Source organism: Mustela lutreola, chromosome 6 (assembly GCF_030435805.1).
Source record: "Mustela lutreola isolate mMusLut2 chromosome 6, mMusLut2.pri, whole genome shotgun sequence".
NCBI classification, from domain to species: domain Eukaryota; kingdom Metazoa; phylum Chordata; class Mammalia; order Carnivora; family Mustelidae; genus Mustela; species Mustela lutreola.
The window spans coordinates 22,490,947-22,508,239 of NC_081295.1; the positions used below are offsets into that span (position 1 = coordinate 22,490,947).

General features: G+C 40.6%; 1 protein-coding gene and 2 long non-coding RNA genes across 9 annotated transcripts in view; 2 read left to right on the plus strand and 1 right to left on the minus strand.

Annotated features, from left to right (window-relative positions):
- Positions 1–8,359, plus strand: part of AK9 (adenylate kinase 9) — a 112,147-nt gene extending 103,788 nt beyond the window's left edge. For 4 of the 7 annotated variants that reach the window (XM_059176881.1, XM_059176886.1, XM_059176882.1 and 1 more), the window contains 6 exons: positions 1,630–1,826; positions 3,122–3,291; positions 3,511–3,609; positions 5,661–5,763; positions 7,106–7,271; positions 7,674–8,359. In XM_059176881.1, coding sequence (XP_059032864.1) covers positions 1,630–1,826; positions 3,122–3,291; positions 3,511–3,609; positions 5,661–5,763; positions 7,106–7,271; positions 7,674–7,876 — 938 coding nt within the window. In that variant the 3' untranslated portion in view covers positions 7,877–8,359. The remainder of the gene's footprint in view (positions 1–1,629; positions 1,827–3,121; positions 3,292–3,510; positions 3,610–5,660; positions 5,764–7,105; positions 7,272–7,673) is intronic. The other 3 variants (XM_059176891.1, XM_059176883.1, XM_059176887.1) reach the window with 2 other exon arrangements.
- On the minus strand, positions 3,443–7,159 carry LOC131833532 (uncharacterized). The gene is made up of 2 exons (XR_009354509.1): positions 6,661–7,159; positions 3,443–5,979 (listed from the first exon to the last, which is right to left on the minus strand). It is a non-coding gene; the product is annotated as an uncharacterized LOC131833532 (long non-coding RNA).
- Positions 8,360–13,699: 5,340 nt separating the features above from the next.
- Positions 13,700–16,202, plus strand: LOC131833533 (uncharacterized). The gene is made up of 2 exons (XR_009354510.1): positions 13,700–13,913; positions 15,564–16,202. It is a non-coding gene; the product is annotated as an uncharacterized LOC131833533 (long non-coding RNA).
- Positions 16,203–17,293: the final 1,091 nt, after the last annotated feature.

Sequence of the window (17,293 nt, forward strand, 5' to 3'; positions counted from 1 at the left end):
ATACACACACAATTTCTCTGGGTCAGGAATCGAGTCACAGTTTAACAGGATTCTCTGCTTCAGGAACTCTCACAACCATAATCAAAGTATTGTCCAGGATTATTACCTCATCTGAAAGCCTGACTCAGAAGGAACCTACTATCACACTTATTCATGTATTGTTGACAAGATTTCGTTCCTTGAGGGATGTTGGATTGAGGGCATCAGTTTCTTGCTGGCTGTGAGGCACAGACCACTTTCAGTTCCTTCCCATATAGACCTTTGTAACCTGGCACCTTCGTTCTAGCAAATGAACAAGCTGTGAAGGCAAGAAAGTGCCAACAAGGCAAAAGTAATGGTTTTTGTAATTGTCTTAGTTTGCTAAGCCTGCTGTGAGGAAGTACTACAAACTGGGTGGCTTAAACATGAAAAAATTATTCTCTCATTGGTTCTGGAGGCTAGAAGCTCAAAATCAAGGTGTTACAAAGGCCATTTTCTCCCTGAAGTCTCTAAGGGAGAATCTGTTCCATGTTCTTCTCTTAGCCTCCAGTTTTTCCAGCAATCCTCTGCATTCTTTGGCTTGTAGACCAATACTCGAAGCCTGAGGATCAATTTTATATGTTTACATCGTCATATAACAAGCTCTGATTTATGATTCATAATTTTGTAGTTAATTTAAGACCTTCCTAGGCATAATAATAATTTTTAAAGACAAAACTTATCAATAGTGAAAGGGACCAATAACAAAATGTATTAAGGGTCAAAATTTACTCATTGTAACTAAGATGTATAAAAAATTTTTTCATTTTCTGTAGCATGTCTTATTTCTTCAGAATCCCCATGCTGGTGCAGTACTGAGGAGAAAACTCTTAAACTCGTTCACTGAAAGACCTTGGGCTCTTCCTTTTTAAATAGATTCTTTGGGGTAAACCTAGTCACTTGGAAAAACATTTCTTCCCTTCTCTCGTGTGCCATCTGGGCACAATAACGTCATGTCCACAAATTATTCGTACTTTTTGAAATATACCTCATAGAAAAATTTAAAATAGGTAGCAAATTTATATGTGTGTCTAAGTGGGTCTGCAGACAGGCATATAACATATATTTACATACACATACATATATATAGTTTATAACAGATATATAATTTATAATAGATAAGAATTAAACGAACCAAAACATTCATCAACAGAAAAATGGCTAAGTGAACTATACGTATATTTTTACAAGGAATACTATGTGTCAGTTAAAAAAGAATTAGGTAAATCATATAAACTGACATGGAAAGATGTCAAAGACCATATAACTGATAGAAGTTGCAGAATAATGTTTACAGCATAGTGGCAAAAGCATGCTATATGCAAAAAATAGTTTTGTATATGAAAGTGTATATATAGAAAGAAGTCCAAAAAAGATACAAATCAACAGTGATTACTCTCAGGAAGGATGATGAATTGAGAGGATGAAGGTGTGAAGAGAAACTTACTTTTCTGTTGTTTGGAATTTTACAATGTATATGCATTTGTATCGTGTGTGTGTGTGTGTGTGTGTGTGTGTGTGTGTGTGTGAAATCATTTTAATTTCTAAAATCACTGTGTTTTCTATGAAAAGATATACACATACATAAAACAGTGACTCTGTTACTGATAGGAAAAGCTGCCTGCATTGACAAGTTATGTATCACACCTCAAGAACTGATTTCTCGCCTGGGTGAATTTGGACAGTTCTGCCCTATCAGCCTGGCAGAATCACATGAACTTGTCGATTGCTCTGTAACTGACTCATTGGAATTTGCCGCCGAGTTCAGAGGGCACTATTATAAAATGAGTTCTCAGGAAAATCTGAATGTAAGTTTGTTCCTAATGCCACATATTTACCAGGGAAAGAAAATGCCTGTCTTGGAATTCATCCAATAGGAAGGGGTGGGGGCGCCTGGGTGGCTCAGTGGGTTAAAGCCTCTGCCTTCAGCTCAGGTCATGATCCCAGGGTCCTGGGATGGAGCCCCACGTTGGGCTCTCTGCTCGGTGGGGAGCCTGCTTCCCTTCCTCTCTCTCTGCCTGCCCCTCTGCCTACTTGTGATCTCTAGCTGTCAAATAAATAAATAAAAATTAAAAAAAAAATAGGAAGGGGTGGGGGTGCAGCTGGGAACACCAAGGAACTGTGGACCAGGAGTCCCATTATTGGAAACTATGACGTTAGGAACAATGAGGCCAGTCCTGAGGCTGCACCCCAAGATATATTTTGGAACACAGTGGAGGTTCAGAGTCAGTGATGGGCCCTCAGCTGAATAGCTAGGCAAGGCCAATGGCGATTCCCACCAATGGAGGGGATGCTGAGCATAGGGACTCAGCCCACGGTGGGGCATCCAGGGGATTAAGGTCCTACAGTGCAGAAGGGAAGTCACAGGAGAAATGAAGCAAGATCTCACCTATGTCTCTCCTGTGCATTAAAATGTTTCCATCACTCAGGTTCCTGTATATCTGTACAGTATATTTCTGTTTAATGCAACAGAACACATGTCCGTTCTAACAGGATGTCTGTAATTTGTGAAGATAAAGGTTCGTGGCCGAAAACTAATCAGATGCCTCTGAACATTTTACTCTCCTCTAAAGAGGTAGAATTTTTTAAATCACTTTATTAAGGAGGCATTTATTTCTTCCTGCATATATAAATGGCATTCACAGAATTTTAAAACTGGAGGTGCCATTGGAGATCATGCATCCAGTCTGCCCCCTCCGTGGTGCAGAGAGCAGACTGAAGCTAGAGAGAGGACTCCTCCGCCAAACAGCCCCCAGCTAGCTCCTGGTCCCGCAGAACCAGAAGACGGGCCAGTGAGTGATGGGCGTGCCCCCAGTGCCTGGCAACAGAGCACGAGCTCCAGAAATATTGCACATGTGAATTAGCGAGTGAGTGAGTGAGTAAATAGTGAGAGAGATCAGGAGAAAGCCCTTGGGTGTCATCACTTGGGACCATCACTCTAAGGATGGTCCTTCCCGCCAGGAGGGAGTTACTACAGAGCAGAGAGCCCCTGGGAGCTGGGTTGCTGCTGCAGATGGAGAGTAGCAGGAGAGCCCCCCGGGGTGTTTGACCGGCAGAGGACTCCAGTTTTGAATGGTCTTATTGCTGTAATCGTTTCCTGCAGAAATTTTTGGAGAATCCAGAATTGTATGTGCCTCCATTAGCCCCTCATTCACTGCCACCTGCTGACATGATCCCCAAAAGGCTGACACTGTCAGAACTGAAGAGCCGATTCCCCAAGTGTGCGGAGCTGCAGGGCTACTGTCCAGTGACCTATCAGGACGGCAACCACAGGCAGGTCCTGCCCCCAGGGGAAAGGAGGGCGGCATCTCTACTCAGGATAGGCAGTTCCCATAACAGTCATAACATCTGGGTCAAAAGGTCACTATTATTTAACTGGAAAATGCTTTATTTCTTCCTTGAGTTACATAGATAGAAAATGAAACATTTTTGACACTTTATTTATACAGTACCATGTATTAATTATACAATCTTTTTCTTCTCATCCTTCAGATATGAGGCCCTTGTACCTGGTAACATTAAATTTGCTTTGGAGTATCGTGATCGTATATATATTTGTGAGACTAGAGAAAAACTTGAGAAATTTTTGAGGTGAGACTACTCCCCAAGTTACCAATGTTGAATATCTTCTGTGTTCAATGCACCATGCTGGGGTGTGTGTGTGTGTGTGTGCATAAATATATTTGTGTGTGCTGACACACGTACGCAACATACACACAAACATCAAACATGCATACACACTCATACGTGCATGCGTAATGATGACTAAGAAGTGGTTCTTGCTGTCCCAAAGCCTGAGGCTCTGAGGTATGCTGGACTTTACACACCTGTTTACAGCAGAATGCACTGGCACTTAGGGTGGTGACATCCCAGGGGTTCTGGTAACAGGTAGCCCCAAAGTCTGACTGAATAGTCTGTTGGAGTAAGGCCTGAGCGGGGAGTGGGAATGGGATAGATGAAGGGAAAGAGGGACATGTTCCAAGCAGAGAGACCTACAAACCTCACCCAGGGGAATCCCAGCACGGCAAGAAATCCAGCACGGCTAGGCATGGTGTGGACGAAAGGAAAAGGACTGAGAGGTGAGGCTGGAGATGGCAGCAGGGCCAGAGGGCGAAGGTCAGAGAGAATCACCAGGAGGTATTAGAACTTGACCCAAAAGGCAGTATGAATACATTAACTGGTTTTGCATATTATATTCAAATTTGCTTTGGGAACAGACTATCACTGGAGTGTTGATAATGGATTGGAGGCAGGAATACCAGTGTTGAGGCTGTTAGAATGATCCTGCCCAAAATACTACAGCACGTCTGAGGTCCCCCATGAAGACTAGTGTGGGGAAAACAGTGGGCTTAGGACCAAGCTCTGAGAAACGTCAACAAATGTGAGGAGAAGAGCTTGCAAAGAGAATGATCAAGAACCTACAGAGTGGCAAAGGAGAGCCAGGTCGGGGAGGCTCTGGGAGCGGGGGACGAGAGAAGGTCTCAGGGAGCTGGCGGCGGTAGCCCTGCACTGGGGGATGCCAGCAGTGGCCAACAAGCTTAAACACAGTTTAGAGGTCAAGCAAGAGAAGAACTGAAAAGTGTGTCAGAGTTTGGTTGTAAGAGGTTATCGGTGAACCTGGCAGAAATGGTTTCAGTAGAGTGAGCGGAGTGGAAGGTAACTACAGTAGCCACGGAGGAAAGGAATACCTCCGGAGCCCAGAGATCACACTCACAGAGGTTACCTACAGAGGGTGAAGCCCCTGGGGGAAGCCGGCTGGGTGTGAGAGCACAGGGCATGGTGGGGTCTGCGGCAGACAGGCCAACGGGCAGGCCCCAAGTAAGGAGAGCGTCGTGCCAGATGTTTCTGTCTGACAAGCTGAAAACCAGATTTCTTTTTCTTTTTAAACCAAATCGTTCTTTTTGTTGTTGTTAATGTTCTTGACTGATCTAAATTTCTGAAAATACTGTGTGGATCAGATGGGACGGAATTTGTGCAGTAGTGTGTTACTTCTACTAACGCTCACGGTTTGAAGAAGTTCAAAAAGAAAAGACACTAGTTGCTAGAAGTGAATTAGGATGGAAGGAGTGAAGGTTGTTTGTCTCTTTCCTTCTTTTTCCAATGAGGGAGCTAGGAGCGCATTTAAATGCAGGGGAATGGGGAGGATCCCATAAAGAAGGAAAGGCAGAAGGGGAGAGAGAGAAATGACTCTGGGGGGGGGGGGGATCCAAAGTGGGGCGGAGAGTGGGGAGAGGGCGGAGGCAGCTCTGACGGGGAGGTTAGCTCCCCCCAGGAAAGAGGAAGCGTGTGCCGCTCTGCCTGTGGTGAGCGGTTGAGGAAGTGCCATGGGCGAGCTTCTGTTTGTATATAACACGGCATCTGTGTCAAGGGTTCCCTGGGAGTCAGGAGGATGCAGAGAACAAAGCCTATCGTTGCTGTGAAAAACAAGAAAAGTGAGACATAAGTGAGCAGCCCTGGGGACCAGGTAAAGTGCAGGTCACCGCTCTCTAGCAGCCACCATCTTCTCACTTGTCACTTTCCCTCCAGGGGAGAAAACCAGCTGGTGAACTTGAGCTCTTAGTCCCCTCTGACACATCCCCAGTCCCGTGTACTCACGGGGACTGTGCTTGTGAGCATCCGTCTGACCAACTCTGTGTTCTCAGGTTGCCAGAGAAATACTGGAGCCAGAAGCTTCCGTACAAACTGCCCCCATTGAAGGAGCCCATCCATCTCACGAGCCTTCCTTTGCCTGGATACCTGGAACAGGTTCGGTTCCGTGATTGTCTGTGCACATACATTAGTAGACTACAATGATCTCTTTTCTTTTTTTCTTTTTTTTTTTTTTTTTTGGTAACACTGAAATTCAAGGCAGAGTTTTCTGACTTGAAGCTGCAAATCCCCTCTGAACCTATTTTGGTTTTGGGTGGCTGGGAAAATAAGAAATGAGAAAACCTCCTGCTTCTCTAGCGCATTTCCAGATATCTGCAACAAAGCGGAGAGAGGGGAGATTGTCATGAAATTGTTTACATCTGACTTGTGGTTAGATTCTTACTTTGAATTTCAGGGTCTGTAAAACTTTTTTTTTTAAAGATTTTATTTATTTATCAGAGGGGGGGGGGAGAGAGCAAGCACAGGCAGACAGAATGGCAGGCAGAATGGCAGGCAGAGGGAGAAGCAGGCTCCCCGCCGAGCAAGGAGCCCGATGTGGGACTTGATCCTAGGATGCTGGGATCATGACCTGAGCCGAAGGCAGCTGCTTAACCAACTGAGCCACCCAGGCGTCCCAGGGTCTGTAAAACTTTTTAAATTTGAAAGGTTCAGTCTCTGAGAGCTTTGCTCACTGCTCCGAAGTGTTGAGTTGCGGTACCACCACTGCAGCTGAACCACCCAACTCATATTTTGCCGCAAATCTAGGGGCAAATGCCCCCCAAAGCTACTCGAGTCACATTTTATTTATCTAAATATAAATCTTTTTAAACACAATAAAACTTAGCTGTAATCAACCACTATTTTAAAAGCTCTTTTAAATTTTTCTATAAAATTAATGCCTGGGGCACAATTTCATACCTTTCTCAGAAACTTTTAACCATTTCCTTTTTTTTGGCTTGCCTAGATGGTAAGCCTTCAGTCTGGTTTAATATTGAAAGGCAAGATGAAGCTCACCAGAGAGGAGTATTCTCATAAAAGGCCACGTTTCATCAGGAGGGCCTTGCCTCTTCTTTGCCCGCACAGGGCTCCAGAATCTTTGCTGTGGTGACCGACAACGGTGGTCTCTGGAATTTCTTGCAGGTGGTCAAGGGCCCTGACAGCAGAGGCAGTCTGGCCAGTTCTGGAAGTAGAAAATGGGCCAAGACAAACCGAAGCCTAGGGACCACTTCCTTCCTTAATATTTTGTTATGGAAAATGTCAAATGTAAAAACAGAAAGAATTGTGTAATGAGGCCCGTGTCTCTATCAGCCACCTGCCATTCAGCCAATTTGTAATTTTCAGTCTTTCTAATCAAAAGTACTTTGTGTTCCTTTCCACATTGGTTAAGTGGTCATAGAACCACCTTATAAGCCCCATCCCCAACGCCAAAGAATAACCTCTTTATCTATTTGCCACTAAGAGAAGAAGCCAAACTCACATATGCCTGTGGTCTACATTGTGCCGCCTACAGGGTATTGCAACGTCACTGATTAAAGCAATGAATGCCGCAGGGTGCTTAAAGCCCAAATTCCCCTTCTTGAGTGTAAAGAGATCTGCACTACTGTATATAGCATTTCACCTAAAAGGTATGTGCTTTTTAATGAGATGCTACTCAGAACTAATTTTACATTATTTGTAGGGTATGCCGTAAACATATTGAATTGTTGAGCTGAGTCAGCTGCCTGCATTAGTGTGCGTGTTTCTGTGTTGACAGTGAATACTTTACTGAAAATATCAGATTTGAGTTTCTAGCCTTTAAAGCAAGGACTACGAGTAATACAATCGGCTTTCAATAATCCATGCCATAGAGCATGGTGAATAGAGGCATTTATGATCTAAAATGGAATAATCCTTAAATCTTACTTGGGATTTGGATATCTTCTCAGCGATAGCTGTGCAACAATCTCACACACAAAGTTCTCTTTCTTTTCAATTTAGTGATTCACTAACCTAACAGAAAACATTCAGTTCTCTGACATTTTCTATAGCTTTCAATCCCCAAAGTTCTGAATATTCAAGAAGGAAGTATAAGAAGAAATTGGAGCAGTTTGTGGAGAGATGTGAACTCATCACATACCTGGGTGCCAAGATGACCAGAAAATACAAGGAACCTCAGTTTAGAGCCATTGACTTTGATCATAAATTACAGACCTTTCTCTCCCTTAGAAATATAGACCCAGTTAATGGATAGTTTGCTTGGGCAACTGCAACCAGGACGTCAAGAGTTATCTGAAAGGGGTAGAAGGAAATAGGTTGAAAACCTGGCCCTGTCTGCTGTACTTTTTCCCTTCTGAGTGCTACACGTGGCTGCGAGCCCTCAAAAGCTCTACCAGCCTGGAAGAAGTGCTCTTCTGGAAGCATACGTCTTGACATAATTTAAAAATGTATTTCTATTTGCCAGAACATCATGCTTTAATGACATAGTTATTCCATTTAGAATATTTAGGTAACTTATTTTACTTAATAAACCTATCGTTCAATTTCCATTTTAACATTTTCAGCCTCTGTTAAAGAAAATTACTCAGTAAATGTTAGAAAGCTTCAAGAAATAAATTAACATTCATATAAATAAAATAGAAACATTGGTTACACTTTCAACATAAGGAGCTGTTTGTAAAATTCATGAACCTAAAACATTTTATCATTTTCCTAACAAAATAAATGCATTTAAGATAACTGAATGGCTGCCTCTTTTCTTTTTCTTAAATATTCAAGGAGTAAGCTTTATACATTATTTTGTAATTAGAAATCACGGGGAGTTTTGAGAAGGATGAATCTGGAGTCTTATCACTTTCCAGAAGTATATATGTTAGAGGAAAACTCACTAAATTGCATTTGAATGATATTTTTAAAATATTATCAATTTTTCAACAGCAGTATATGAAATGTAGAATATGATAGCAAGATTGGCTCTTCAAAATATAAAAAATACAACCACTAATTGTGTGATCTTGGGTAAATCTGTTTCTGTGAGCCTTTTTTTTTTTTATAAGATTTTATTTATTTATTTGTCAGAGAGAGAGGGAGAGAGTGAGCACAGGCAGACAGAATGGCAGGCAGAGACAGAGGGAGAGGCAGGCTCCCTGCCGAGCAAGGAGCCCGATGTGGGACTCGATCCCAGGACGCTGGGATCATGACCTGAGCCGAAGGCAGCTGCTTAACCAACTGAGCCACCCAGGCGTCCCGAGCCTTTGTTTTTTAATCTCTAAAATGAGTTAGTTCATCTTTTTCCAGCTTAATGAGGTTAACTGACAAGATTATATATATATATATATATATATATATATATATATATATATATATGTTTATATATATATATATTTAAAATGTACAACATGGTGATTTTGATACAGGTCTGCATTGTGAAATACGTCCCACAATCAAGTTAATTAACTCATTCATCACCTCACATAGTTACTTTGTGCGTGTCTCTATGTGTGTGTAATGAGAACCCTAAGAGCCACTCTGTTAGCAAAATTTAAGTATACAATACAGTATTATCAACTATAGTCACCATACTGTACATTAGATCCTCAGATTTTATTCATATAATTGAAAGTTTATACCTTTTGTCAAATATCTCCCAATTCTCCTACCGCCCAGCCCTTGGCAACAAACCTTTCTACTTACTTTTCTTCTAATGAGCCTGAACTTTTTGGTATCATGTGTTTCACAAATACATGATGCCATTCAGTATTTGTCCTTCTCTGTCCAGCTAGCTTGTCTCACTTAGCACAATATCCTTCAGGTTCACCCATGTTGTCTTTGACCCTACAATTTCAATAATGTTATTTAAAAACTAGAAGGCTGTCCTATATATTTTTGTATAATATATTTTCATAACAAAATATGTTGAAACAAAAGAAAAAATAAGAATTGAGATTCTAACTACAGAGTGAAAGACATTCCAGGAATTAACTAACATGTGCATTTACCACATGTGAGCCAGGCATGGTGAAGTCTGCTCAGTCTATACCAGCACGGATATATTTATGAGGACCTCTCTCAGTCCAGGGTAAGAAATAAAAATGTGAACAGATACACATCACCCCTACAAAATGCAGGAGATATGGGGCCTAGAAATTGCAGCACTACTGAATTAGTCTTAAGTCTTAGTCTTAGTCTCTATAAAGTGTGGGTCCCTATAAAGATGCCCTATTGGCACTGAACATTGTCAATTACTCTTCTGTGCCCCTCAAATACATTTAAGTCACGAGCTTTAGACTATAGTTTCCACCTGCTGCAGTTATCAGTCAACTGTCACAGCCTGCAATGATGTTTTTGATGCCCTTCATAATGTCAAAGGACTTCTACCAACTGTTCGATGACTGTGACCCTCTCGTTCCTTCAAACTCTAGCTGGGTTCTCCATTGACCCAATTCACCCAGAAGCCAGTAGGTACTGGGCTTTGTTGAAGTCTTTGCAGCTTCCAGGGCGAAAAGATGGGGAAGAAGGGTGGAGATTGAATTCGGAGGGGAAAAAGAAAAAACCTGGTTAGCCTCTTCTGTATCAATATTCACTCTGTAAGTGATCTTACAAGAATTTACAATCTATATTCTGATAATTCTAATATTAATACCCCAAATTCTGTTCTCACCTCTGAACTCCAGACTCTTGTCTACATATACCTACTGTATATCTTTACTTGGTTATCTGGTTGACATCTCAAATTTAATATGCTCGCCCCATACTGTTATTCACCCAACTTCTCTCTCTCCAGCTTTCTCCCAAATTATTTCATGGTAATAATGTACACTCAGTTGATATGGTCCCAAACCTAGGGATGAAACTGGATTGCATTCTCTTCTTCACTCCCCACATCCAGTCTTTCAGCAAGTCCCGTCAAAGGTTACCTCCAAAATATACCATGAGTCTGGGCTCTTCTCATGTTTTGTACTGCTCTCACCTACTTTCCATGCTTCTGCTCATGTTCCTCTAGTATCAACTTTCCATCCAGCACCTGGAGCAGTCTTTAAATATATAAATCAGATTTCATCATTCTCTCTTCAAAATCTTCCAATGGCTTCCTACTTCAGTTAAAATAAAATCTAAACTCTCTACTCTTGTCAGATGTGTGATTGATTTTATATATCAACTTGGAGGGGTTTTTGGATGAGATTCAAATGTAAATCAGTGAACTGAGACTAAGAATGACCTCCATAATGTGGGTGGGCCCTATCTAATTAGTTGAAGGCCCGAATAAAACAAACAGTGCAACCTCCTTGAGTAAAGGTAATTCTCCAGCAGACTGCCTTCAGACTTTATTTGCACCATCAACTCTTCTGGCTCTCAAGCCTGTCAACTAACACTACAGATTTTAGACTTCCCAACCTCTATTATCACTGAGCCAATTCCTTCAAATAAAAGCAAATCTCTCTACATAACATATTGGTTCTGTTTATTCTTGAGAACTCTGGCTAACATAGCGTAAAACACCTTGCTTGATCTAGTCCTGCCTCACTTTCAATATCCATTCTTTTATCTGTTCCCTCCTTCTTTTGGATTAAGTAGGGCCTGTTAATTTCATCATCTCTGAAGTTTTTTAAAGTTATGCACTCTCTCTATCCATTGAATAGCTATCACTTCTCTTAACATTATGCTTAGTCTGAAGATAATCAGTGCCTCTATCTTTAAAACACTTAATACTATTCATCAGTTTGCCATCTTGAATATTATTTTATTCAGTATTTCAGAACTAGTTTATTATCCAAATTCAACATTTTCTTTTCATAATCCATGTTTATAAAGATTTCCCTCATGTTTGCTATTTTTCTCTCTGTCACCTCCTTCCTACATCTCAGACTTTCCTTGTAGGGTTATTTTCCTTCCTATAGTAGGGTTTTGTTAGGGGTTAATACTTTCAAATTTGTTTGTCCAAAACTGTTTTGTTGTTGTCCTTGTTCCTTATGATAGTTTTATGGTATAAAAAAAAAATAAATGACAATCTCAAAAAGGCTATATCTATTTAAAAATTGAATCAATAAATAATAACCTTCCAAAGTGGGAAGTGCCAGGCCCAGGTCCTTCATGGGTAAATTTTATGAAACATTTAAGGAAGAAATTATACCATTTCTCTACAAAATCTCTATCTCTCTATCAATCTCTTTCAGAAGATAGAATCAGAGGGAATACATTCTAATTCATCCTTTGAGGATACCACTGCCCTAATACCTTAATATCAAAACTAGACAAAGACATTACAAGAAAAGAAAACTACAGACCAACAGCTCTCATAAACATGGATGTAAAAACCCTACACAAAATATTAGCAAATTGAATCCACTAAGTATAGAAAGAATTATACACCACAACCAAGGAATTTATCCCAGTTATTCAAGGCTGGTTCCACCTTCAAAAATCAATTAAAGTAATCCACCACATTAATAGGTTAAAGAAAAATTACACGGTCATATCAATAGATGCAGAAAAAGCATTTGACAAAATCCAACACTCATTCATACTAGAAACACTCACTGAACTAGGAATAGAAGAGAGCTTCAACTTGATAGATCATTTACAAAGACCTGAAGCTTACAACATATTTAATGGTGAGAAACTAGAAGCTTCCCCACTAGGAGCAAAAATAAAGATGTTTCATCTCACCACTTTTTCTCAACATTATACTGGAAGTCCTAACTAATGCAGTAATACAAGAAAAGGAAGTAAAAGTTATACTAATTGAGAAGGAAGAAATAAAAATTCCTTTGTTTACAGATGACATGATCACCTACGCAGAAAATACAAGGAAACAACCAAAAAAACCTGGAATTAATAAGTGTTACAACAAGGTTACAGTAAACAATGTTAATATATAAGTCAATCATTTTCATATATGCCAGCAATGAACAGATGAAATTTGAAATTGAAACACAATACCATTTATATTAGCACCCAAATAAAATACTTAGGTATAAATCTAATAAAATATGTATAATATGTATATGAGAAAAACTTTAAAACTGTGTTGACTGAAATAAAAAAAAAAACTAACTTAAATGCAGAGGTATTCAATTCCATGTTCACAGGAAGACTCAATATTGTCAAGATCTCAGTCTTCCCAACTTGATCTGCATATTCAATGCAATCCCAATAAAAATCCCAGTTAGTTATGTTGTGAATACCAACAAACTGATTCTGAAGTTTATACAGAGAGGCAAAAGACCTGGAATAGCCAGCATAATATTGAAGGAAAAGAACAGAGTCAGAGGACTGATACCACTCAACTTCAAGATTTTTTATAGGGCTTCAATAATCAAGACAGTGTCATTTTGGCAAAAGAATTGACAAGTAGATCAGTGGAACAGAAAAGAGAACATAATTATATATACCCAACTGATCTTTGACAAATGAGCAAAGATGGTCTTTCCAACAAATGGTGTTGGACATCCACATGGAAAAAAATGAATCTAGACACAGATTTTTTACACCCTTCATAAAATCACCCCAAAATGGATCACAGATCAAAATATAAAATGCAAAATTATAAAATCCCTAGAAGATAACACGGGAGACACAAGAGAACCTAGATGACCTTGAATAAGGCAATGACTTTTTAGATACAACACCAGAAGCATGATCCATGAAAGAAATGATCGATAAACAGGACTTCATTAAAATGAAAAACTTCTGACTGTGCCAAAACCCAGTCAAAATAATAAGAGGACAAACCTCAGACTGGGAGAAAATACTTGCAAAAATATATATCTGATTAAAAACTATTATTCAAAATATACAAAGGACTCTTAAAACTCAATAATGAGAAAACAACCCAGTCTAAAAATGAGTAACAGACCCGAATAGACAATACACCGAGAAGATATGCAGATGGAAATATGCACATGAAAAGGTGCTCCACATTTCCTTGGGGAAATGCAAATTAAAACAATGAGATACCATTACACACCTGTTAGAACAGCCAAGATCCAGAACACTGACAAATACCAAATGCTGATAAGGGTGTGGAATAATGAGAATTCTGTTCATCGCTGGTAGGAATGCAAAACACTACAGTCGCTTTGGGAGACAGCTTGGCAGCTGATTACAAAACTCAACAGCTAAACGTACTCTTACCATATGAGCCAGCAACAGCATTCCTTGATATTTACCCCAAAGAGCTGAAAACTTACGTCCTCACAATGATGTTGGAGGTTATCACTCCACTCAAGACTTCCTGCTTCCACTGTTGCTGTGGAGAACTCAGCTGTCAGTTAACTGGGTTTCTTTGATAGGTAATTAGTATTTTCTTTCTACATCCTTTTAAGATCTCTTTATCTCTGGTGTTCTGCACTTTGACTACAAGGTATCTAGTTGTGAATTTTTGTTTGTTTAGCCTTCTTGGAATCTGTTATGTTTCCCAAATCTGAAGACTTGTGTTTTGCACCAATTTTGGAAAATTCTCATCAGCGTCTTTAAATATTGTTTCTCTCTCATTCTCACTAATCTTTCTATCTGGAATCCCAATTAGATTATATGACAAATCATTCTTATTCTCTTCTCTGTGTCCCTTGACCTCCCTTACATACTTTCCATCTCCTTTTTTTCAGACTGGCTTTCTGGGTAATATTTTTAGATTTACCTTTTAGGTACATCAACTTCATTTGTTCTATCTGTCCATGGAGTTTTGTGTGTGGTTATGTATAAACGTTATTATACTATTATCCATTGATTTTAAATTTCATTGATTCCATTTTAACTTCTGGAAGGACTTTCCAAGTAGTAGTTCTTTTTAAAATTCTGAAAGGTTACAAATTTTTGGAGGAGACTTGTCCTTCTCACCTTGAGCCAAGACCAAGAAAGATATGTTCTCTTGCTATCTCCCTTTGCCAGGAGGCAGATTTGTTGTTGTTATTTTTTCCCCTAGCCCACACTTTCATGGAGATTGTAGCCCTTCTGAGGGGTCTGCTTTCTGCAGAAGGGTCTCTGTTCGGACTCCCTACCGCATACACATCAAAGGCGTTGTCTTCTGGTCCCAGTTTACCCATTAAAACCTAAGCCTCTGGCTTCTGGTTTCACTAAACACCATGGCTAAGGATTTCCATGGCTCCAAAGCTAGTTTATTACTCTGATTTCAATTCCATTTTTCAGCCCTTTACTTTAATTTCTGTTATGCATTTTCTGCTGTCATTTCTAGCTATCCTGCAGTGGAAGCTTTCTTCATAATTGTCATAAAAGGCTTTCATAACTTCCCGTATTGTCAGAATCAGACATCTTTTCCAATGAAGATTGTCAGATAAAACAGAATGCTCAATTAAATCTGAATTTTATTTTATTTTTTTTAAAGATTATTTATTTATTTGACAGACAGAAATCACATGCAGGCAGAGAGGCAGGCAGAGAGAGAAGAGGACACAGGCTCCCGGCTGAGCAGAGAGCCTGATGCGGGACTCGATCCCAGGACCCTGAGATCATGACCTGAGCTGAAGGCAGAGGCTTAACCCACAGAGTCACCCAGGCGCCCCTAAATCTGAATTTTAGATGATGATATAACATACGTTATTTTAGTATAAGAATGCCCATGCTATATTGTTCATTATTTATCTGAAGTTCAAGTTTTGCTGCATGTCCCATGTTTTTATTTGCAAAATCTGGCAACCTTGCTTCTGATCTCCTCCCCCTCTTTGTGCTCCCAGGCCTTTCTGTCGCTCAGAATCAGCAAGCTCACTTCCAGTCTCAGAGCCTTTATACTTGCTTTTCCCTTACCTGGAACATCCTTATCCCAGACCTCCACAAAGCTGGCTCCATATCATGGAGATCTCAGCTCAATGTCACCCTACTCCCTCCACTTGCCCTGTCAATCTTTATCATCATTATAAAACTTAGCACTTTCTGAAATTACATGATCTGTTCACTTGTGTTTTTGTCTTTTCTCTTCTTTGTAGAGTTTAAGGCTCACGAGGGCAAGGGCCTTGTTAGTTGCTGCATCCCCAGCACCTGACACAGAGCCTGCTACTTAGTAGGCGCCGAATAAATATTTGTTGCATGAATAACTGGCACCCCAAAACCTGTTCTGCAGGATGTAAAGTTATGAAGATCAGCGGGAGGTAGAAACAGCCGGCAATAACCAAAGAGAACAAAAACAAATATGTCAAGAAAAGTCAATATGGATCTTAAACAAAACTGCCTTGAAGAGGGGCGCCCGGGTGGCTCAGTGGGTTAAAGCCTCTGCCTTTGGCTCAGGTCATGATCCCAGGGTCCTGGGATCGAGCCCCACATCGGGCTCTCTACTCAGCGGGGAGCCTGCTTCCTCCTCTCTCTGCCTGCCTCTCTGCCTCCTTGTGATCTTGTGATTTCTGTGTGTCAAATAAATAAATAAATCTTTAAAAAAAAAAAAAAAACTGCCTTGAAGAAAGGACTGATCTCGGCGGTGAGTGGCAGACACTGGGAGATCCCCAAGACCCACCTCCTATCACGGAGCTTGAGCTGTAGTGAGCAGGGACTGAAACAGAGAATGGAAGTGCCTGGTTTAACTGGGCTCTGATCTTCAGCTGGCTTGAGGACCTGCATTGGACCAATGTTTTTCCTGCAGTTCTGTGGCAGTGAGAAACAATGGGGTAGCTGGCCCCTCACTCACTTTTCTACTGATGTAGAAGTCAGGCAGGGCACACTCGGATCCCGCTTGGATCCCCATAAACCCTGGGATTTAGAGGCAATTCAAGACAAAGGGAAAACTTCAGAAAAGGGGCTAATTTAATACAAACTAGTGAAATTTTAAAAGAACCAGGCTGGTAAATCACATCCTCAGTTTCAAAATCTTGGAGGCTGGGGCGCCTGGGTGGCTCAGTTGGTTAAGCATCTGCCTTTGGCTCAGGTCATGATCCCTGGATCCTGGGATAGAGCCCCACATCGGGCTCCCTACTTCGTGGGGAGTCTGCTTCTGCCTCTGCCCCTCCCCTCTGCTCCTGCTCTCTCTCTGGCTCTCTCTCTCTCTGAAATAAATAAAAATCCTTAAAATAAATAAATAAATCTTGAAGGCTAATAGGTGGCATGCTGGAGATCTGGAAGTATATATTGGGAGGGATAAATTATAGATGGTCCCTGACTGATGACAGTGTGACTTGGAATTTTTGGATTTTACAATGATGTGGAAAGCAATACATATTCAGTAGAAACTGTACTTCAGATTTTGAATTTTGATCATTTGCCAGGCTAGTGGTGCTGGTCACTGGCGGCGAGCTGCAGCTCCCAGTCAGCCACTTAATCACAGTGAGGGTAAACGACCCATACACTTAGACATACACAACCACTCCGTACCCGGACAGCCACTGGTTTTCACTTTCAGTGCAGTATTCAATAAATTACAGGAGTGAATAACGAACATTTACTACAAAATAGGCTTCCTGTTAGAAGGCCAAATATCTGATTTGGATCAGCTGCAGGCCCATGTCTGTGTTCGGAGTACGTTTAAGGTAAGCTATGATGTTCAGTCAGTTTGGTGTATTAAATGACTTACAATATTTTTAACTTATGATATTTTCAAATTACGATGGGTCTATCACCACACACCCTCATTGTAAATGGAGGAAGATCTGTGTAAGCAATTAGGTACTGGTGAATCATAAACTGAGAGAATGAAAATGCTGAAATAGTTGGAGAGAGAAGTAGGAGGGGG